At 42.8% G+C, this 23299-nt stretch overlaps 1 protein-coding gene across 2 annotated transcripts; it reads left to right on the top strand.

Annotated features, from left to right (window-relative positions):
- The first annotated feature begins 15992 nt into the window (after nt 1–15992).
- Troap (trophinin associated protein) lies at nt 15993–23275 on the top strand. Of its 2 annotated transcripts, XM_046436382.1 has the most exons (15): nt 15993–16108; nt 16353–16513; nt 16619–16811; nt 17301–17458; nt 17547–17684; nt 17875–17957; nt 18443–18495; nt 19333–19436; nt 20779–20910; nt 21018–21101; nt 21243–21302; nt 21567–21701; nt 21849–22482; nt 22750–22943; nt 23093–23275. In XM_046436382.1, exons 2-15 carry the CDS (start codon nt 16370–16372, stop codon nt 23138–23140), a joined length of 2160 nt encoding a protein of 719 aa, XP_046292338.1. In that variant the 5' UTR covers nt 15993–16108; nt 16353–16369; the 3' UTR covers nt 23141–23275. The 2 variants fall into 2 exon arrangements, with proteins under 2 accessions (XP_046292338.1, XP_046292340.1); XM_046436384.2 differs by lacking the exon at nt 15993–16108 and having other exon boundaries at nt 16384–16513; nt 16674–16811.
- The last annotated feature ends 24 nt before the right edge of the window (nt 23276–23299 follow it).

Consider the following 23299-nt stretch of genomic DNA (forward strand, 5'->3'; position numbering starts at 1 on the left):
GCCAGGCGCCATCCTGACTTGTTTACAGACTCTAACACAGTATTAAGAGGAAAGTTCATTGCTTGGAGTTCATTCCTTAAAAACAGAAAAAGTCAACAAATAAATGACTTAACATTACATCTCAAAGCCCTAGAAAAAGAAGGAAAAAATCAACACCAAAAGCAGTAGAAGGCAGGAAATAATTAAAATCAGAGTTGAAATAAATGAAATTGAAACAAAAGAAACAATTGAAAAAATTGATAAAACAAAAGTTGGTTCTTTAAACAAATAAATAAAATTGACACATCTTTAGCCATGCTAATGAAGAGAAGGAGAGAGAAAACTCAAATTACTAACATACATGATGAAAAAAAGAAATATCATAACAGACACTACAGAAATACAAAAAAATAATTAGAAATTATTTTGAAAATTATTTTGTATTCCAAAATACAAAATATCAAAGGCATTGACACATTTCTAGGGTCATATGATTTGCCCAAATTGAATTAGAATGATATACACAATTTAAACAGATCAATTTCAAGTGATGAAATAGAAGACGCCATCAGAAGCCTACCAACCAAGAAAAGCCCAAGACCAGATGGATATACAGCTGAGTTCTATAAGACGTTTAAAGAAGAATTAATACTAATACTCTTCAAGTTATTTCAAGAAATAGAAAAAGAGGGAGCACTTCCAAACTCATTCTATGAGGCCAATATCATCTTATTCCAACACCAGGCAAAGACACATCAAAGAAAGAAAACTTCAGACCAATATCTCTAATGAACATAGATGCAAAAATTATCAATAAAATTCTGGCAAATCAAATACAAAAACATATAAAAAAGATAGTGTGCTACAATCAAGTGGGGTTCATCCTAGGGATGCAAGTTTGGTTTAACATATGGAAATTAATAAATGTAAATCATCACATCAATAGACTTAAAGTTAAAAACCATATGATCATCTCAATAGATGCAGAAAAAGAATTTGACAAAATACATCACCCCTTCTTATTCAAAACACTAGAAAAACTACAGATAAAAGGAACATATCTCAACATTGTCAGAGTTATCTATGCTAAGCCCCAGGCCAACATCATTCTAAATGGATACAAGTTGAAAGCATTCTCTCTAAAAACTGGAACAAGACAGAGATTCCCTCTTTCACTACTTCTATTTAACATAGTTCTTGAAACACTGGCCAGAGCAATTAGAGAGATGAAAGAAATTAAAGGGATACAGATAGAAAAAGAAGAACTCAAATTAGTACTATTTCCTGCAATATGATTCTATGCCTAGAAGACCCAAAAAATTGCACCAAAAAATTTCTGGAATTAGTAAATAAATTCAGCAAAGTAGCAGGATACAAAATCAATGCCCATAAATCAAAGGCATTTCTGTATATCAGTGACAAATCCTCTGAAAGGGAAATGAGAAAAAACTACCCCGTTTACAATAGCCTCAAAAACAAACAAACAACAACAACAAAAAAAAACAACTTGGGAATCAACCTAATAAAAGAGGTGAAAGACCTCTACAATGAAAACTACAGAACGCTAGTGAAAGTAATTAAAGAAGACCTTAGAAGGTGGAAAGATCTCCCTTGTTTTTGGATATGCAGAATTAATAATGTCAAAATGACCATACTACCAAAAGCATTATACAGATTTAATGCAATTTCAATCAAAATCCTAATGACATTCCTCATAGAAATAGAAAAAGCAGTCATGAAATTCATCTGGAAAAATAAGAGACCCAGAATAGCTAAAGCAATCCTTAGCAAGAAGAGTGAAGCAGGTGGCATCACTATACCAGACCTTAAACTGTACTACAGAGCAATAGTACCAAAAACAGCATGGTATTGGCACCAAAATATACTGGCAAACCAATGGTACAGAGTAGGGGACACAGAGACTAACCCACATAATTACAGTTATCTTATATTAGACAAAGTTGCCAAAAATATACATTGGAGAAGATAGCCTCTTCAACAAATGGGAAAACTGGAAATCATATGCAACAAAATGAAATTAAACCTCTATCTCTCACTATAAACAAAACTCAAAGTGGATCAAGGAGCTGGGAATTAAACCAGAGACTCTGTGTCTAATACAAAAAAAAGTAGGCCCAAACCTCCATCATATCTCATTAGGCCCCTACTTCCTTAATAAGATTCCTATAGTGCAAGAATTAAAATCAAGAATTAAAAAATGGGGGGGCTGGGGATGTGGCTCAAGCGGTAGCGCGCTTGCCTGGCATGCGTGCGGCCCGGGTTCGATCCTCAGCACCACATACAAACAAAGATGTTGTGTCCACCAAAAAAAAAAAAAAAACTGAAAAAAAAGAATTAAAAAATGGAATGGATTCAAACTAAAAAGCTTCTTCTCAGCAAAGAAACAATCCATGAGGTGAATAGAGAGCCTACAGCTTGGGAGCAAATTTTTACCATTTGCATATCAGATAGAGCACTAATCTCTAGGGTACATAAAGAACTCAAAAGGCTAAACACATACACACACACACACACACACACACAATCAACCAATCAATCAATGGGCCAAGGAACTGAACAGACACTTCTCAGAAGAGGATATACAATCAATCAACAAATATATGAAAAAATGTTCATCTTCTCTAACAATTAGAGAAATGCAAATCAAAACAATTCTTAAGATTTCATCTCACTTCAGTCAGAATGACAGCTATTAAGAATACAAACAACAATAAGTGTTGGTGAGGATGTGGTGGGGAAGGCACATTCATACATTGCTGGTGAAACTGCAAAATTGTGCAGCCAATATGGAAAGCCGTTTGGAGATTCCTTGGAAAACTGGGAATGGAATCACCTTCTGACCCAGCTATCCCACTCCTCAGTGTATACCCCAAAGACTTAATAACAGCATACTACAGGGACACAGCCACATCAATGTTTATTCACAATAGCTAAACTGTGGAACCAATCTAGATGCCCTTCAGTAGATGAATGGATAGAGAAAATGTGGGATATATATATACACAATGGAATATTACTCAACAATAAAAGAGAATAAAATCATGGCATTTGCAGGTAAATGGATGGAGTTGGAGAACATAATGCTTAGCCAACCCCCCACAAAAAACAAATGCGGAATATTTTCTCTGATATAAGCAGGCTGATTCATAGTGAGATTGAAGGGGGAGCATGGGAGGATTAGACAAACTCTAGATAGGGCAAAGGGGTGGGAGGGAAAGGAAAGGGGAATAAAGTTAGGAAAAACAGTGGAATGAGATGGACATCATTATCCTAAGTACATGTCTGAAGACACGAATGGTGTGAATATACTTTGTATACAACCAGAGATATGAAAAATTGTGCTCTATATGTGTGATATGAATTGTAATGCATTCTGCTGTTATTTATAACAAATTAAAAATTTTAAAAAAGGAAAGCACACAAGAACATTGCATAAAGCAAGAAAGACATGATTGAGGCTGTGGCGGGGTAATTGGGGGAGATCTAAAGGAGCTGGTTGAGAACACACAAGGATGAAGGAAGAGAACCAGGAGAATGGGCCCCTGAGAAAGGAATACAAGAGAAAGCTTTGTGGGAGGAAGTGCCTGGTAGGTCAAAGTATGCCAGGAGTCTGTTATATAGCAAAAAGAAAATCTGGGATTTGTCAACAAGAAGGATGCTAGAGACCTCAGTGAGTGCAGCTTTAGGGCAGGGTAAGTCAGAAGACAGAAGTGTCATTTGAGGAGTGAATAAGAGATGGGGGAGTAGAACATACTTTTTCAAGATGTTTGTTAAAAAAAAGAAACCAGGACTGGGGCTATAACTCAGTGACAGAACACTTTCCCAACATATATGAGGCCCCTGGGGTCCCAGTCAAGAAAAAGTAAATATTATAAACAATAAATAGAGGGGCTGGGGTTGTGGCTCAGTGGTAGAGCACTTGCCTAGCATGTGTGAAGCACTGGGTTTGATTCTCAGCACCACATAAAAATAAATAAGAGGCTACCAACAACTAATGGAATATTTAAAAAATAAAAATAAACAATAAATAGAGACCCGGGGCAAAGAAAATGAAAGCCTGTGTTTGGGAGAGAAAATTTTGAGTGAAGGAAAGATTAACCACTGTTTTTTCAAACTGCAGGTCATGAACATTGTAATTTAAATTACTGAGTCAAAACCAACAGTTTTACTGTTTTTTTTTTTTTTTGAGGGGTTGTCTATGAATTGAACCCAGGGTAGAGAGGTGCTCTATCACTGAGTTACATCCCAACCCTTTTTATTTTGTATTTCCAGATAGGGTCTCACTAAATTGCCTATGCTAGCCATGAACTTAAAATTCTCTGGCTTTGGCCCCCAGTCCTTGGGACCACCGGCATGCACCACCCTGTCTTTTTTTTTTTTTTAAGATTCCTTGCCTAGACTCAAGCAATCCTCCTACCTCAGCCTCCTGAGTAGTTGGTACTACAGGTGTGTGCTATTACACCCAGCAAGACCAACGTTTTTAAAAATAAAAAGAATTAAGAAACGTACAGTCAAGCTTTTGTTTCCAGTGTGTTTATATGTGTGTGTTGTGTTGCCACATAAAATTCATCCTTAAGCCAGGCACAATGGTGCACGCCTATAATCCCAGTTACTTGGGAAGCTGAGACAGAGTATCACAAGTTTGAGGTTAGCCTTGGCAATTTAGCAAGTCCCTATCTCAAAATTAAAAAATAAATAAAATGAGTTAGGGATGTAGCTCAGTGGGATTGGGCCCCTGGGTTTAATCCCCAGACCTCCCAAAATTGCTTATACTACATCAATAGTACCACTATACTTGTACTCAGTTTCTTGGAAGAATGTTAACTGAAGGGAGATAGTTTTCATTATATCTATTAAAAAAGAAAAAAAGGGCTGGGGATCTAGCTCAGTTAGTAATGTGCTTGCCTCTCATGCATGAGGCCCTGGGTTCAATCCCCTGTACCACAAACACACACAAACTCAGAAGTAAGGATGTGGCTATATTTACTTAGTACAGTGTAGTACTGTTAAAACTGGATATGTGCCTGTAATCCCAGCAGCTGGGGAGGCTGAGGCAGGGGGATTGCTGGTTCAAAGTCAGCCTCAGCAAAAGCAAGGTGCTAAGTAACTCAGTGAGACCTCGTCTCTAAATAAAATACAGAATAGGGCTGGGGATGTGGCTTGGTGTTTGAGTGCCCCTGAGTTCAATCCCTGGTACCCCCCACCCCACGCCCCAAAAAAGAACTGGACTATGGTGGTCATATGTGTCCTGGGCCCCAAGTAGGTTCCCATGATTACAGCAGGGATAAAACATCAGGGGCTACCTACAGAGTGGCACAGAGACTTCAGTTGTCTGGGTTGCAAAAAAACAGAGACTATCTTCCACAAGGGTGAGTCTGTTAATGAGGTTAGAGACGGAAATGAGAACAAGAACTGCAGCTATCGGGGTGTGACCCGAGGCACATTTATTCTGTCTGGTCTCACAGAACCTGAGAGATGACTAGAAGCCTCCTGGGCAGCTGGAACACTTGCTCCCCGTGACCCAGCATCCTGCCATCTATTGCTCCTGTCACAACCAGCATAGTACTTCATCTTTCCTACACCCATGCCCCCTCCCTTCCCCTCCCTCCCCTTTGCCCTATCTAAAGTTCCTCCATCGCCCCCCCCCCCCATTCCCCATTGTGGATCAGCATTCACATATCAGAGAAAACATTCAGCATTTGGTTTTTGGGGATTGGCTTACTTCACTTAGCATATTATTCTCCAACTCCATCCATCTACCTGCAAATGCCATCATTTTATTCTCTTTTAATGCTGAGTAATATTCTATTGTGTGTATATGAGTGTGTGTATGTGTGTGTGTGTGTATATACACACACACACCACATTTTCTTTATCCATTCATTACTCAGAATATGATAAACAATCAATCAATAAATATATGAAAAAATGTTCAATATCTCTACCAATTAGAGAAATGCAAATCAAAACTAAGATTTCATCTCACTGCAGTCAGAATGTTGACTATTAAGAATACAAACAACGGGGGCTGGGTGGTAGAGCGTTGGGTGGTGGCTCAGTGGTAGAGCGCTCGCCTAGCACATGCTAGGTTCGATCCTCAGCACCACATAAAAATAAATAAAAAGGTATTGTGTCCAACTACAACTAAAAAATAAATATTAAAAAAAAGAATACAAACAACAATTAATGTTGGTGAGAATGTGTGTGGGGGGTGCACACTCATACATTGCTGGTGGGACTGCAAATTGATGCAACCAATACGGAAAGCAGTATGGAGAAAACTTGGAATGGAATCACCATTAGACCCTTTTTTTTTTTAATCCCACTCCTCGGTTTTACCCAAAGGACTTACAAACAGCACACTACCTTGATGCAGCCACTTCGATGTTTATAGCATCACAATTCACAATAACTAAATTGTGGAGCCAACCTAAATGCCCTTCAGTAGGTGAATGAATAAAGAAAACATGGTATATGGTATACACAATGGAATATTACTCAGCATTAACAAATAATATAATCATGGTGTCTTCTTTTTTAAAAATATTTATTTCTTAGTTGTACACAATACCTTAATTTTGTTTATTTATTTTTATGAGGTGCTGAGGATCGAACCCAGGGCCTTGCATGTACTAGGTAAGTGCTCTACTGCTGAGCCACAACCTCAGCCCCACAGTGGCTTCTTAAGATATTTAATTACACAGCAAGGTACAGTGGCGCACTCCTGTAATCCCAGCAGCTCTGGAGGCTGAGGCAGGAGGATAGTAAGTTCAAAGCCAGCCTCATCAGTGGCAAGGCACTAAGCAACTCAGTGACATCCTGTCTCTAAATAAAATACAAAATGGGGCTGGGAATAAGGCTCAGTGGCCAAGTGCCCCCGAGTTCAATCCCTAGTCCCCCTCCCCCCCCCAAAAAAAGAGTTTGATTACACAAATTCTGCAACCCTGTAGCAATGTATACCAACTTCTGGGGCTTTCTTTGGTTCTGCACTCACTTTTTATCACAGAAGATGCTGCTTCACCAACCTCACCAAATGAAGCAATATGTCTCATCTTCTTTGTAAGACATACCAAGTGATGATGTCCCAACATACTAGCTGGTAGGGTACTCCAGTTCCCTGTACCCACAGGTGAGTTAACAAATGTTATTAAATGCATAACAAATGTTGGTTAAATTTGTTTCAAAATGTGTTGACACCAATACTTGTTACATAATTCCATAGTCAAGCAGATATTTTTTTTTTCCTTTGTGTAATACTGGGGATTGAAGCTAGAGGAACTCTATCACTGAACTTCATCCATAAGCCTTTTTATTTTTGTATTTTGAGAGAGGTTTTCACAAAGTTGTTCAGGCTGTCCTTGAACTTGTGATCCTCCTGCCTCAGTCTCTTGCATTGCTGCAATTACAGGCCTGTGCCACTGTGCTCAGCTCAAGAAAATATTTCTTGCAACTAATGAAAATGATTGTGAAAAGCACAATTTTATTTAAATAGCATAGTAGTTAAGAATCTCTGCATTTGACTTGTAGATCCTTTACTTACTAGATCCATGATCTTGGAAAAGATATTTCACTTTCCTTTGCCTCAGTTTTCTTTTCTTTCTTTCTTTCATTCACTTTTTTTTTCTTTAAGTACTGGAGATTGAACCCAGGAATGCTTCACCACTGAGTTACATACCTATTATGATTTGGATATGAGAGGACCCCCAAAATCTCATGTATGAGACAATGCAGGAGTGTTAGGAGGTGCAACAATTGGATTGTGAAAACTGTAAACCAGCTAGGTGCAGTGGTACACACCTGTACTCCCAGCAGCCCGGGAAGCTGAGGCAGGAGGATGGCAAGTTCAAAGCCAGCCTCAGCAACTTAGTGAGGCCCTAAGCAATTTAGCAGACCCTGTCTCAAAATTTAAAAATAAAAATAAAAAAGGCTAGGGATGTGGCTCAGTGGTTAAGCACTTTTGGATTCAATCCCTGGTACCAAAAAAGCAAAAACAACAACAAAACAAACAAACAAAAACCACTGAAACCCAATTGGTGTATTAATTCACTGTTATGGATTAACTGGGTGATAGCTATAGGCAGGTGGGGTATTGCTGGATGTGGTCGGTTACTGGGGGTGTGCCTTAGGGTTTATATTTTATCCTTAGTGAATGGACTCTCTCTTTGGTTCCTGGTAGCTGCCTCCTAAGTTCCTTTCCTCCCCCACAACCTTCTGACATGATGTTTTGCCTCACCTCTAGCCCAGAGCTATGGAGTTAGTCGACCATGGACCAAACATCTGAAACTGTGAGAAAAAATAAACTTTTCCTCCTTTAAAGTTGTTCTTTTCAGTTTTTTTTTTGTCATAGAAATGCAAAAGCTGACTAAAACAATCCTCAACACTTTTTATTTTTTAAATTTTGAGATACAGTCTTACTAAGTTACTAAGGTTGATCTTGAACTTGCAATACTCCTGTCTTAGCCTCGGGAGTAACTGTGATTATAGGCATGCCCACCACGCCTAATTCCTTGGCCTAAGTTCTAATCAGTAAAATTAGAGAAAATAGTTGCTAATTTATAGGATTGCTGTGATGATGAAATGGATGATTCTGTAGAAGTGGTTGGATTTAGTTGGGAATAGGGTGACATGTTTCAGAATATTACCTGGGAGACAACTGCTCTGAGCAGGGTGACACAGAAATTTCCATAGGTTGTAAGTCAGGATCATATTTCTAGTTGTTCTTCAGCAGCATAAACATCAAAGGCTGCCAGGTAAGGTGATGCACACACCTGTAATCCCAGTGACTCAGAAGGCTGAGCCAGGAAGATTTTGAGTTTAAACTTAGCTTCAGCTAAGCAAGGTCTTAAGCAAATTGGTGAGACCCTGTCTCAAAATAAAAAAAATAAGAAAAGGGCTGGGATGTGGCTCAGTGGGTAAGTACCCCTGGGTTCAATCCCAAGTTCCAAAAAGAAAATAATAATAAAATAATAAATAAACATCAAAGGCTTTTCTGTTTTATGGGATATCTTGAACATATGCTGCAGCCTTTCTCAAACTATATTAATTTTCTACTGCTGTTGCAGCAAATTGCCACAAACGTAGCAGCTTAAAAAAACAAATTTAATATTTTACATTTCTAGAGGTCAAAAAGGGTAAAGTGGGTCCATAGCACTATATTTCAAATGCTGATAGATGCTCCAAAGGAGCCTTTTCCAGATCCCTTGACTTTTTATTTTCTTTTTCTCAGATAGAGACTCGCAATATTTCCCAGACTGGTCTTCAACTCCTGGGCTCAAGCAATCCTCCCATCTCAACCTGAGTAAATAATGGGGATAACAGATGCATGCCACTATGCCTGGAATCTTTTTTCAACTTCTTTTTAGCATTCATTTTTTAACCTTTTATTTATTTATTTTTTAATTTGTAGTTGTAAATGGACAGAATGTCTTTCTTTATTTTTATGCGGTGCTAAGGATCAAACCCAGTGCTTCACACATGCCAGGTAAGCACTCTACCACTGAGCCACAACCCCAATCCCTCTTTTTTCAACTTCTAAAGACTGTCCATATTCCTTGGCTTGTGAACCTCTTTCATTTTCAAAGAGCAATCATATCAGTCCAAAGTCTACCTCAGTTATCATATCTCTGAATCTGCCCCTCCTGATTCCCTCCTACAAGATCTTAGTTATTACGTTGGATCTACCTAGATAATCCAGAATTATCAACCCATCTCAAAATCCTTAAGTTAATTACATCATCAGAGTGCCTTTTTGCCATTTAAGGAAAACATCTTCAAGTCAGATATGGTGCACACCTAGTAATCCCAGTGGCTCAGGAGGCTAACACAGGAGGATCTCAAGTTCAAAGCCAGTCTCAGCAACAGTGAGGCATTAAGCAACTCAATGAGACCCTGTCTCTAAATAAGATACAAAATTGGGCTGGGGATGTGGCTTAGTGTTTGAGTGCCCCTAAATTCAATCCCTGGTACCCCCCCCAAAAAAAAATCGTCATAGATTCTAGAGCTTAGGATGTGGCCATCTTTTTTTTTTTTTAATACTTATTTACTTTAGTTTTAGATGACACAATAGCTTCATTTTATTTTTATGTGGTGCTGAGGATCGAACCCAGTGCCTCATGCATGCTAGGCAAGTGCTCTACCTCTGAGCCACAACACCAGCCCAATGTGGGCATCTTTTAGGAAGAGCATTATTATGTCTACCATAGTCTATCCTCCAAAGATTCAAGTCTTTTCTTAGAATATATTTGTTCTTATAAAATATTTTAGGACCTTGCTAGGTCAAGAGTTGGTTCTCTTGGTTTTGCCAGATCCCAATTAATAAATTGAGATTTTAAAGTTCTACAATTAAAAAAAATGAGAGATTGGTCAAAAATGGATTTTGGGGGCTGGGGGTATAGATTAGAGATAGAATAGTATGAGGCCCTATCTTCAGCACAAGCAAAACCTATCTGCCAATTCTGAGGTCCCCAAAAGTCTCAAGCCATCACAGCATCAACTGCCAACATGCCAGAATTGATTCTAAGGGAATCAATTTTTTAAGGGAATATTCCTCTCTATCTGTGGATATGTGGAACTAGAAAATAAGTCATCAGCAGAGCCTGGTAGCACATGTCAATAATCCCAGCTACTCAGGAGGCTGAGGCAAGAAAATCCCATGTTCAAGGCCAGCCTGGACGACTTAAAGTCTGGAAATGAGGCTTATTGGTAAAGTGCCTTGAATTCAATCATTAGCACCCCCCCCCAAAAAAAGGAAGGAACAAGTTAACAAGTTTTCTATTGCTGCAGCACATTTGGTGCAACACATGTAGGATAATAGTTTTAGACATTACTACTGTAGATTTGATTGTACTCAAAGGAACCAGAACTCCTTGGAGAATGGCTGATTCTAGAACTGATACAGGGAAAGTATAAACTAGGCTTGAAACATGTTGTTATTCAAGAAGGCAAAGAAAAGCTAAAAAGTGGTAAGGTCATGATAAAAGGATACAGAAGACAATTTGAAAGGACTCCCACCAACCAAATCAGAGATAACTTAGTTATCAAAATAAACAATATTGGGCTGGGGTTGTGGCTCAGCAGTAGAGAGCTCGCCTAGGGCATGCTCGATCCTCAGCACCACATGAAAATAAATAAATAAAGCAAAGGAATTGTGTCCAAGTCCAACTACAACTAAAAAATAAATATTAAAAAAATAATAATATTGGTGGCCAGGTGCAGTGGCACATGCCTGTAAACCCAGGAGCTTGGGAGGCTGAGGCAGGAGGATGGCAGTTCAAAGCCAGCCTCAGAAAAGGTGAGGTGCTAAGCAATTCAGTGAGACCCTGTCTCTAAATAAAATACAAAATAGGTCTGGAGTTGTGGCTTAGTGGTGGGCGAGTGTCCCTGAGTTCAATCCCCAGTACCAAAAGAGGGAGGGGGGGATATATAAAACTGTTTTTGTTTGCAAAAGACATAATTATCTCTTAGAAAACTCAACAGAATCAATAGACAAACTAGGAAAACCAAGAAAAGAGTTCATTAAGTTTGCTAGATAGAAAATCAATTATATTCCTCTACAAACAAAGGAAATAGTTGCAATGTTTAAAGTGAATGTGGATGGAATTGGGGTTAGGAGTGTAGCTCAGTGGTAGAGTGCTTGTATAGCATGCACCAGGAGGACCTGGGTTAGATCCCCAGCATTGCAAAAATAAAATAAATAAAAAAGAAAACAAATTGGACATTTTGATAAGTGTGGCAGATATTCTGAGCATTGGCTCTTTTAAAGACTTTTCTGATATAAAATCAGTCTATCCTTTTATCTTTTTTAAAAATATGTATTTTTGTAACTATTTTATTTATTTATTTTTTTTATGTGGTACATGTTGATAAAGATGGCACCTGGAGCCCTTCTCTTCCGGAAGCTCAGGTCCCTGACACACTGAATGGCACAAACTTTGAAAGGCGCCTTCAATCCCTGAAGTGGGGCGAACTCTCATAGTAACAGCCCACTCGCCTTCTCCTCCTCATCCTGCGTTAAGCCCATAAATATCAACACTCTGTTGGTGCTCTCTCTCTTACTCTCCCCCTCTCCCTCTCTCTTTCACCCCCCTCTCTTCTCTCCTCTCTCTCTCTTCCCCTCTCCTCTCTCTCTCTCATCCTCTCTCTCTCTACCCCCTTCTCTTCTGCGACTGGCTGCTACTGTCCTGCTAATAAAATCTTAGACAGGTAAACTGTTGTTTTGGCTTGTTGAATTTATGGAGCTTTTCCACCGTTCCTTACAGTACTGAGGATCGAACCCAGCACCTCACACATGCTAGGCAAGCACTCTACCACTAAGCCACAACCCCAGCCCCTCTTTTTATTTATTTATTTTTTTTAACCAAGAGTTTAAGCCAGGAATGCTTTACCACTAAGCTACATCCCCAGCCTTTTTTATTTTTTATTTTGAGACAGGGCTGAGCCACATTCCCAGTCCTTTTTTAGGGCCTTACTAAGTTGCTGGCCTTGAGGCTGGCCTTAATCCTGCAACCCTCCTGCCTTAGCCTCCCTACTTGCTCAGATTACAGTTTTCCACTGTGCTGGGCTCCCTTGTATCTTTTTCTTTTTTAAAATTTTGTTCTAATTAGTTATACATGAAAATAGAAAGCATTTTGACACATTGTACAAAAATGGAGCACAACTTCTCATTCCTCTGACTGTATATGGTGCAGAGTCACACCAGTAGTGTAATTATACATGTATATAGGGCAATAATATCTGTCTCATACCATCGTCCTTCCCATTCCCACACTCTGTCCCCTCCCCTCACTCCCCTCTGCACAATCCAAAGCTCCTTTATTCTTCCTTACCCCCAACCCCCATTTTGGATCAGCATCCACTTATCAGAGAAAATATTTGGCCTTTGGTTTTTTGGGTTTGGCTTTTTCACTCAGGATGATTTTCTCCAGCTCCATCCATTAACCTGAAAATGCCATAATATCATTCTTATTTAAGGCAGAGTAATATTCCATTGTGTATATGTACCATATTTTCTTTATCCATTCATCTGTTAAAGGGCATCTAGGTTGGTTCCATAGTTTAGCTATTGTGAATTGTGCTGCTATAAACATTGATGTAGCTATGTCACTGTAGTATGCTGATTTTAAGTCCTTTGTGTATAAGCCAAGGAGTGGGATAACTGGATCAAATGGTGGTTCCATTTGATTTCTCCATATTGCTTTCCATAGTGATTGTACTCCCTTGTATCTTGATGCTGTGAGGTGGTGCCCTGACAATCAATCTGGTGTAAATATTTTGGCATTGGAAGGTATATTACTTATGGTAACACTCAGTTTCTCTTATGAAACTCGTATGTGTTGCCAGTTTCTATTCTGGTGCCTCCTCATCCTTCAAACTTTAGTCTTATTCCTCTCAGTATCCCCAAAAGAATGCCTTGCATAATGCTTATTGGTAGCTGTCCTTGCTGATCTAGTGGTTAGGATTTGGCACATTCATAGTACCTGTTAGTGGAATTAGGTGATCCTTTTTCTCAACTTTGACCATCTTTCTGGTATTATTTACTACTGTTCCCCATATTCCATCTACCCCCTAGAACTCGCTATTCTCTGAACACTCCACATTCTTTGTTTTCTTGACTTTGTAAATACTGTTCCTAGTTCCTGAAATAAAATGACTTCTCTTTCTCTCTCTCTGATATCTCTCTCTCTCTCTTTCTCTCTCTCTCTCTCTCTCTCATATGCTGGGATAGAATCCAGGATTTGTTAATGGTAGCAAATGCTTTTTCTATATTATGTTTTCTTTTTGTGGTGCCAGGGATCAAACCCAGAATTTCATGCATGAAAGATCCCAAACTCACATTTTCTATTTTATTTTATGTTTGTGGTACTGGGGATTGAACCCAGGGGTGCTCAACCACTGAGTCACATCTTCAGCTCTTTTTTGTATTTTATTTAGTTACTTAGGGTCTCACTAAATTGCTGTTGCTGGCTTTAAACTTGCAATCCTCCTGCCTTGCCTACCTAGTTGTTGGGATTATAAGCATGCACTACCATGCCCATTTAGCCTTGAACTCACAATTTTCCTGCTTCAGCCATTAGAGTCACTGGGATTACAGGAGGGCATCACTATGCCCAGCCACTTTCTCTATTATAAAGAAGTTCAATTATTACTTCTGGTAGGTTTCCCTGTTTCTCCATGCATTCATTCATTTACTCATCTATCCACTGACTCATTCAACAAAGATTGAACATTTTACAAGGCACAATGCAAGGCACTGAAAATTGACAGTACATAAAAAATAGAGGGTCACCTTTATCATTCTCTTGAAGCACTATCAGGAGAGAAAAATTAATAAACAAGATTTATTATGTTCATGTTGATGAATATATAATTACCAACTGAGATATATGCTCAGAGAAAATAAACACTACTGCTTGAGAGAATATAACCAAGGAATCTTACTAGATTGGGATGGGTTGTGGGTAGAAGAGTTCAAGGAGGGCCTGAGGAAGGAAAAATGAATATCAATTTGGAGGCATAAACAGGCAAAATTGAAGCAAAAAAAGATATTCCAGGGGCTGGGGTTGTGGCTCTGGGGTTGTGGCTCAGCAGTAGAGAACTTGCCTATCACGTGCGAGGCGCTGGGTTCGATCCTCAGCACCACATAAAAATAAATAAATAAGTAAAATAAAGGTATCTTGTCCAACTAAGACTAAGAAACTAAATGAAATAAAATCATTCTGAACAACTACTAGATTTTATTTTAAATCAGTAAGATAATTCATTAATTTGGAGACAAAAGAATAGCGGTATCACCTGGGAAATTTGTAGTTTTCTAGATGAGATTATGGTGGACTGAGGTGGTGGTAATGAATATGAAGAAGTACATGAATTTTAAAGATCCTTCAAGGTAATATTCGTTAAGAGTCAAAGATGGGAAGTCTGGCGCAGTGGCGCTGGCCTGTAATCCCAGCTACTCCGGAGGCTGAGGCAAGAGGATTGCATGTTCCAAGCCAGCCAGACAGCCTGGGCAATTTAGGAAGCCTGTCTCCCACCTCACCCCCGCCCTGGCAAAAACAAAAACAAAAAACAAGTCAAAAGTAAAGGGCGACAACTGGTAGAAAGCTCTTGGGTTAAGGAAGAAAAAAAAAAAAAACAACTCAAGGATCTAGCAGGTGAGCCCTCTATCAGCAATCCTCCAGGTTTCAAAAGGCAACCTGAAGGTGGGGAAATCCCTAGCTTGGAGAAGCTAGTCAATCTGGTGTTAATTGAGTCCCAGCAAATTATGTCTGACCAGACCTCATCAGGTTGTTAGGCCCAAGTGAGCAAATTCTTTCTTTCTTTTTTTATTTTATTTTTTTTGAGAGAGAGATAATTTTTTAATATTTATTTTAGTTTTCGGAGGACACAACATCTTTGTTTGTATGTGGTGCTGAGGATCGAACCCGGGCCGCATACATGCCAGGCGAGCGCGCTACCGCTTGAGCCACATCCCCAACCCATCTATCTTTCTTTCTTTCTTTTTTCAGCTCAATTCAATTCTGTCCAGCCCTCTCTGCCCGTTTGGGACTGTTCTGAGTTCCGGGCAGGACACGCGCATGCTTTCTGTAAGTGCCTGGAATGGCGGCCTCTGAGCTTGGTCCCACACTACGGTCGCAGTGGGTCCAGGACTCCTGCCTGCCTCCGACACCTTGAGGAGCAACCGCGAGGACCACCAGTCTTTCCCACAATGCCATGGCGCCTTCTTGCCGAGGAGTCCTGAGACCTCGCGAGAATGCCACAAAGCCCTTTGCGGCCCAGACTCAAAGCACCACCCCTTCCCCAGCCTAGGAAAGGCCCACCCCCATTGCCCGCCGGCCTTCCACTTGCGCTCGGCTCTCGGGTTGGCTGATGGAGTCGGGTCAGTTTTTTCTTAGCCAGAAAGCGGTTCGAAAACTAGTTCCTCTTCTGGTCCCTCCTCCGAAGCCTGCGGATTGGATAACTGGGTCATGTGTCACGCGCCTCCGCGGCAGCGCAGACGAGCCAATCAGGAGCTTGGCGTATTTTACAAACTGGGGAAGTAGCAGCGGCAGAACCCAGAGAATCGGGGGAAAAGCGAAGAAAGTGGAGGCGACCCTGAAGGTTTCCCGGGAAGGTGTGGCAGAGTGACCCTGGGGTGAATGAAGCTGCGGGGCCTCATAGGGAGGAGAATTCTTCGCGGTCCTGAGGGAAAGAGCAAGCTCGGGGTGAATGGAGGTGGCAGCCAAAAGTGCGGCCTTGCAGGCGCAGGGGCTTCTGAACGCATGGATTGGGGCGGAGGTGGAAGTATAAGGGATGGCAGAACTCTTACCCCGAGAACTGGTTGACTTTGATCCCGATCCTGCCTGCCTTCTTCCCAGTCTTAGTTGTAGCCGCCATGACCTCCCTACAAGCCAAGAAGGATCCGCTCCTCCGGGGTGTATCTCCCACTCCTAGCAAGATTCCGGTTCGCTCTCAGAGACGCCCGCCTTTCCCCACAGTCAAATCGTGCGTCTTGGACCAGGAAAATCAAGATCCAAGGGTAAGAGGATCCTGGTAGGTGAAGAGAGTGGTTACTAGGAGGCAACACACACTAGTACTGCACCCCAAAGCTGAATCCCAGTTTTTTGTCCTCCCCTTCCCCTAGAGATTGGTGCAGAAGCCACCGCTCAGTATTCAACGTCCCCTCGTTGACTCAGCAGGCTCCAGGTTGAAAATCACGCATCAAACAGAGAAATCACAAAGATCGATGGGTCACACTCAGCTCCGGAACCCCTTGGAAGAGCTTAGATCTAGCCCTAGGAGACAAAATGTGGGTCCTGGGCTCCCTCCCCAGACAGGTACCTGGTGGAGTTCTCCTTGGTTGAATGGGGAGGGCCCAGTGGGGTTTGGGGGCTTTGCACTCCCCCTGGTCATCTGATTACTATAAGATTCCTGGTTCCTGCTCCAGGAAAGCTCTTTGCTCTTAGAAGCCCTCTCCTTCCTTCAGCAAAATGTCCTCTTCTAAAGTCTTTTCCAATTCCCCCAGTCACATCAATTGCTCTGTTCTAATACTTTTTAATATTTATTCTATAATCTGTCTATACTCTATCTTGAGTCTGTCGTCTTTCAATAATTTGATGATAGAGGCTTTGTCTTATTTATCTTTGGCTCAAGTGCTTAGAAGAGTATCTCATGTAAAGTTCTGTGAACATTTGGTGAGGTGGGTTCAATCATCTGGCTCTCTTTTGCTTACTCTTGTCCATCAGGTTGTCTATGCTAGGGTTCTTGGCCTTTCAGCCTTCCCCTTCCTGTTCCTTCTCACCTTTTCTTCTCCTCTAACTTTACAGAGGTTCCAGGGGCCATAGAGTTTGTGACTGACCCTGCAGCTCTGGCCACCATCCTGTCAGGTGAGGGGGTGAAGAGCTGTCCCCTGGGGCGCCAGTCCAGTCTGGCACAGAGAGTACTGGTTCGAGGGAGCCAGGGAGGCACAACCCGGAGGGGCCAGGTAATGAGAGAGGATGTGAGATCAGGTTGGGGGTGGACTAAGGAAAGAATCCCCAACTAGTGCTGATAATCTCTGTTGGTGTTCCCAGGGTGCTCGGGCCTCTGCATACTTGGCCCCCAGAACCCCCATCCACCGATTAGACCCTGCCAGGGCTTCATGCTTCTCAAGGCTTGAGGGACCAGGACCCCGAGGCTGGACTTTGTGCCCCCAGAGGCTAGAGGCTTTGGTGAGTGCCCTTGAAGGGCTGGTGCTCAAGTGTTCTGGGAGTCCCTTCCAGAGATAAAGCTGGGCCCTGGAAGGGAAGGTATCTCATGAAGGGCCAAGGGATTCTGTTAAGGAATATGGGGTTGGTGGTGAGGCCTAAAGCTTTAGGTCCAGCTCTGACTCTGCTTTCATTTATTGCTCCTATGGATCAGATTCCACCTTCAGGACCTTCCTTTCACACCACCACCCGTCCCAGTTTACAGGAGCTAAGAAGAGAGACAGGTGGCAGCTGCCGGTGAGAAGGAAGGGATATGGGAGAAGGTGATATAGAAAAGAATGAACCAGTATCTGAGTCAGGGGTCTCCAGAGCTGAGGTCTTTCACTAGCTTTGGGACTCTACCAACCTAGGAGGGAATGGGGGAAACCTGTGACTGCCCAAGTTGAGCCTTTGGAATAGGGTTCAGGCTTTCATAATCAGACTTCAGTATGACATGGAAGAAGAGAGGGATAAAAAGGTAAGGTGCTATTTGTTTTGGCTAGAACACAGTCTGTGGCAATAAGTGGGATTTGGGTTTAATTCCTAACCCTTACCACTACTATTTGAGCAAGCATGCCCTAACCTCTCTGAGCTTTGATTTCTTTATCTATCCATTTTGTATCATATCCTGTTTTCACCATAATTAGAGGTTGCCGTGAAAGTGAAATGGGATGATGTTTATAAGGCACATGCCAGGCTCATAGTTGGTGTTCAGTGACTGCTATTATTCTTATTGTCATCAGAACTTCAATCAACCAGGCCTCAGGATTGCACCTGGAAACCCCAATGCAGGCAGGTGAGTGTGTCTGGCACTGGGGAGAGAATGGGGCTGCTTGCAGCAGGCAACAAGAGAAATAAGAAAAGCTCATCAATCTTAGGGACTGAGGTGAGGAAGTGGGAAGGCAGGGAGGTCAGAGAAGAGGAAAGCTAGAGATATAGATCAGTGGTAGAACACTTGCTTAGCATTCATGAGGCCCTGGGTTTATTCTTTGCACTGCAAAATAAAAATAAAGAAGGAAGAAGAGAGCTGGGCATGGTGGTATATGTCACCAGCTACTCAGGGAGACTGAGGGAAGAGGATTGCCAATTCAAGGCCAGCCTAGTTAACTTAGCTGAGATTCTGTCTTCAAAAAAAGAATTAGTAATGTAGCTCAGTGGTACAGTCTCCCTTTCAATCCCCAATAGTTGGTAGTAGTAGTAGTCATGTGAACTGTTGAGTAGTAATGAGGGTGGATAGAGTAAAGGACCCATTTATTAGTAGCACAGAGAGGAGAAAAAAATGGAAGAACTGACTTTCTGAATGGTCCAGGGGTTGACCCAGTTATATTTGTGTCCCTATTTCTGCCCTATCCCTTGACACTTCTGTAATATTGACCTTCCACTCTGTTGTGTCCCCAGCCCCTAGCACCCTTACCACTCCCACAGCCCACTCAGTTTTCAGATTGCTAAGTGCTTTTCAAGGTAGTATTGGGTTTTCAGGTGATGCTGCATGGGTCCTTGCCCTGAAGGGCAAATGGGGGCCCTTAAACTGGTGTACCTTCTTAAGAGGCTACAAAGGCCTATCCCAGATTTTCATGCATGTTTTTAGATACTACAGCAAATTTCCTGTCTTCTTGTTACTCTCTCCCTAAAGGAGAACCTGAGGTTATCCCTAACTCAGATGAAGGAGGAGGGGCCCTCCTGGGTCTGGCCCAGCGAGTACCATTAAGAGAAACCCGAGAGATAATACATACCAGGGTGAGATGGGATCCTCCTGGGTGGGGAGTACTGGAGATACTTAGGGAATTTCACTGCAGTGGCCTACATTGAGGACTGTGGGTAATGCCAGGCAGTCTTGGGCCTCAGGATGCTATTAGGTCTGAGTTGGCCCCAAATGGGCCCAACCCCTCTCAGAATGGGACTGAAAGACTTCTTTTTACCAGGTATCTGGGGCCTGGGGTGAGAAGTCACAAATTGCTGTATATTTGAATCACCTTCAGATCAGTCCTGAGGTTAAGACACATCTGATCCTTGGCATCCCTTCATTCCACAGACATTTTACTGACCAGCTACTGAGTGTGGGTCTGTACTATGCATATTCTAGAAGAGGGAGACAAAAAATAAGCACATAGGTAAAATGTATAGGATGTCAGATGGTGATATTCTCTGTAAAAAGAATAATAATAAGGTGCTAACCTGGTATGATGGCACATGCTTATAATCTCAGTGACTTGGGGGGCTGAGGCAGGAGGATCACAAATTTGAGGCCAGCCTCAGTAACTTAGCAAGCCCCTAAACAATTTAGTGGGAACCTATCTCAAAAATAAAAAGGGCTGGTTATGTGGCTCAGTGGTAGAGCACCTGGGTTAAATTCCTGGTATCAAAAAGAAAGGTGCTAAAGGGACACTGGTATTGAGGGAATTGTTATCACAATTTAAAGTAGACTGGGCAGAGGACTCTCTTGGAGAAGATGATGTTTAAGTGAAGATAGGAATTGAGGGCATGAGCCATGCAGATATGTAGGGGAGAACATTCCAGGCCAAAAGGGCTGTAGATGCAAAGACCCTAAGAAGAAAATGTGCCTAGTGTTTGGAGAAAAGAGAGGCCAGTCAGAAGCTGGGCTTGGTGGTGCACACTTGTAATCCCAGCAGCTCAGGAGGCTGAGACAGAAGGATTGAGAGTTCAAAGCCAGCCTCAGCAAAAACAAGGTGCTAAATGACTCAGACCTTGTCTCTAAATAAAATACAAAATAGGGTTGGGGATGTGGCTCAGTGGTTGAGTGAACCTGAGTTCAATACCTGGTATCTAAAAATTAAAAAATTAAAAAAAAAAAAAAAAAAAGAGGCCAGTCAGATTGAAGCAGAGTAAGGAGAGATGAGATTACAGCAATAACAGGATCAGATTAGGTTAGGACTTATAAACAAGTGCACACTCTTGGTTTTTACTTGGAATGAATGGAAAGCCATGGGGAGAAGGAATGAATACAGGAATGACATGATTTGACTTCAGTCTTGAAAAAAAATCACATTGGCTGCTGCGGTGAGAATAAGACAGGAAGACAAAGGGGAAAGATCACTCTCTACTTTTTTCCTCTCCATAGGACAGCCATGATGCTCACCTGATGCCCTCCCCTGCCCAGTCCATTCCTGGCCCTGTGATACCACCTTCTGTCACTGGCCTATCACCCTTTGGACAGGCTCAGCGTGTACCCTCTCCTGCTCTTCCAGTTGTGGTTTGTATCAACAAGTCCTAGAGGCTGGGCAAGAGCAGAACAGTCTGGCTAGAGATCCTGCTAGGTATAGGTTTTGTTCCTGCTCAGCCATCCACATCTCTCCCCAGACTTCACATTCAGTGTTGCGTCGCCTCATCATTCGACCCAAAACCCAATTCACACCCATCCCATCAGCCCCCAGAGTTCATCAGGTAAGAGAGGGCAGTGGATGCAGCTAGCATGGACCAAAATTGGGGAAGGAAGGAGATGGATGGGTACAGGAAGAATTAAGAGAGAGACAAGGGTCCCATCTGTGGGTGCTGGGCCTTGCTGACATCTCATTTCCGTCACAGGCCCGATGGTTGAGTGGCCTCTCCCCTCAGTCCTGCCCTGAAGAGACTGCCCTGCCCTGGGTAAGTATCAGAAGTCTTTCCATGCTAAAAGCCCTTTTGCTGTCCCATTGACTTGGAGGCTTGGCAGTTTGAGGCCAGTATGCTGTTTGTCTTCAGAAGTTGCCTGTCTCTGTATCCTCCCTGCTTCTCTCCTGCACCTCCTAGTCTAGGTCCAGGACTTCTCAATTAGGAACTTTGATCCCTTTCTCCTGAGCATAGCACTCAGACTGATTTTCCTGCCACTACTTGGCTTTCTCACCTGCCCCCTTTCCTTTTTTGTGGCAGGAACAAATTGCAGTACGTTTGTTTGATCAGGACAGTTGTATAAGATTGCAGGAGGGGACTGGGAAACCACCTGTGGCAAGTTCTTCTGGACCTCACCCCAACAGGACCCTCAACCTCCAAAAGCTAAAGATACAGGTGGGTCTATGAGGACAACAGCTTTGATGACTGTTGGGCAATAACAGAGCTGGGAAAGGGGGATTTGGGAGGATAGGGGTAGAGAACTGTGGGTAGACTGTGAACCTGCTTCTTAATTTCACACTGGGGCATACTCTCCCACCATAGCGCATAAATATCCTGCAGCAGTTGTTGCGACAGGAGATAGAAGGACTGGCAATGGGCAAGTACACTCCTTTAAATGGATCCTCCTCTCTGGATATTGCTGAACTTCAGCCCCTGCTGGATGAGATTTCTAGAACTCTGAATGGCCCAGAGCATAATTCTGGGACATCCCACCTTCCTGAATTATCACAGCACTCTGGGATTCCAGAGCCCATCCTTTCAGAGGAGTGTGAGGAACCACAGTCCTGCCCTGAGACAGAGCCTGAGGTGGCACAGTCCTGCCCACCAATAGACCCAGGCCACCCAGAGTCCTGCTGCAGGACTGAACTAGAGATACCAGAGACTTCCTTCCAGGAACAGCCTGAGATACCAGAGCCGTGCCTTCCAGCAGAGCCTGGACCCTTGCAACCAAGCCCCCAGGGGCAGACTGGATCCCCAGAGACTTGCCCTAAGGTAGAGCTGGAGGTTTCAGAGGCCCGCTCCCTGGAACCTGGAAGCCCAGAGTCCAGCCCATGGCCCTGCTACAGTCAGGGGGCTCCTGCAACCACCAGCCTGACCTTCTCTTCTCAACACCCACTTTGTGCCAGCCTCCCTATCCGTTCACTCCAGTCTCTGAGGCCCTTGGCAGGCCAGGCAGGTAAGAAGTTGGTAGGGAAGAAATGGATTCAAAGAAAGTCCTATCTTTTTCACTGGGTGTGAGGCCCTGCCCCACACCCCATGGTAACAGGTCTTCTTCCCTGCAATGTTATCCCACCTGTCCTAGCCTGGATCCCTTGGGAATAAGGGAGGAACTACTTCTCTAGCTTTGTACCCTAATTGGCTTGGCCCTTGTGGGAGGGAAAAGGGAAGTACATGGTAGGGGTGTGGGATTCCAGAGCTTCTCTAAACTCTTCATGACTCTCAGGCCCTAGCAATCTGGCCCCTCGGACACTGGCCCTGAGGCAGCGCCTCAAAGCATGTCTCTCCACCATTCACTGCTCTCATGAGACTTGCTTGGATGATGAGTGTGCCTTCTACACCAGCCGAGCCCCTCCCCCAGGACCCACCCGGGTCTGCACCAACCCTGTAGCCACATTGCTTGAGTGGCAGGATGCCCTGGTGAGCCTACAGACCATGGCCATGCTGTGTTTGCACAGCAAACCTTCAGAAAGTGGGGTGGGGGTGGGGAGGCAGGTGGCAGCAGGCCTTGGCTTCTTTTCTAAGAGGCAATGGGATATAACAATGTTTCTTTCTCTCTCTTTCTCCAGTGTTTCATTCCAGTTCATCCTGCAGCCCCTCAGGGCTCTCCATCATGAGGCCCCTCCCTCCACCTACTCCAGTCCTGCCAACCTCACCCCCCTTTCCTTTAGCCCTTATTTATTGTTGGTCTGCCCATGGGATTGGGAGCCAACATCCTTTTGTCCTTCAATAAATTTTCTAAAGTGTCCAAATGTCCAGCCAGTGAGTTTTCAGGG

This window comes from Marmota monax, unplaced genomic scaffold, assembly GCF_021218885.2.
Source record: "Marmota monax isolate L192 unplaced genomic scaffold, Marmota_monax_Labrador192_F-V1.1 WCK01_AAM20220418_F8-fsc00012, whole genome shotgun sequence".
Taxonomy (NCBI): domain Eukaryota; kingdom Metazoa; phylum Chordata; class Mammalia; order Rodentia; family Sciuridae; genus Marmota; species Marmota monax.

What these genes read in the sequence shown, in the direction of transcription:
- Troap (XM_046436382.1), top strand. Translation starts at nt 16,370, where the DNA reads ATGACCTCCCTACAAGCCAAGAAGGATCCGCTCCTCCGGGGTGTATCT. An exon ending in CCCAGAGGCTAGAGGCTTTG is followed by an intron (nt 17,685 to 17,874) that starts GTGAGTGCCCTT and finishes CCTATGGATCAG; the next exon opens with ATTCCACCTTCAGGACCTTC. An exon ending in CAGCCCCCAGAGTTCATCAG is followed by an intron (nt 21,102 to 21,242) that starts GTAAGAGAGGGC and finishes TTTCCGTCACAG; the next exon opens with GCCCGATGGTTGAGTGGCCT.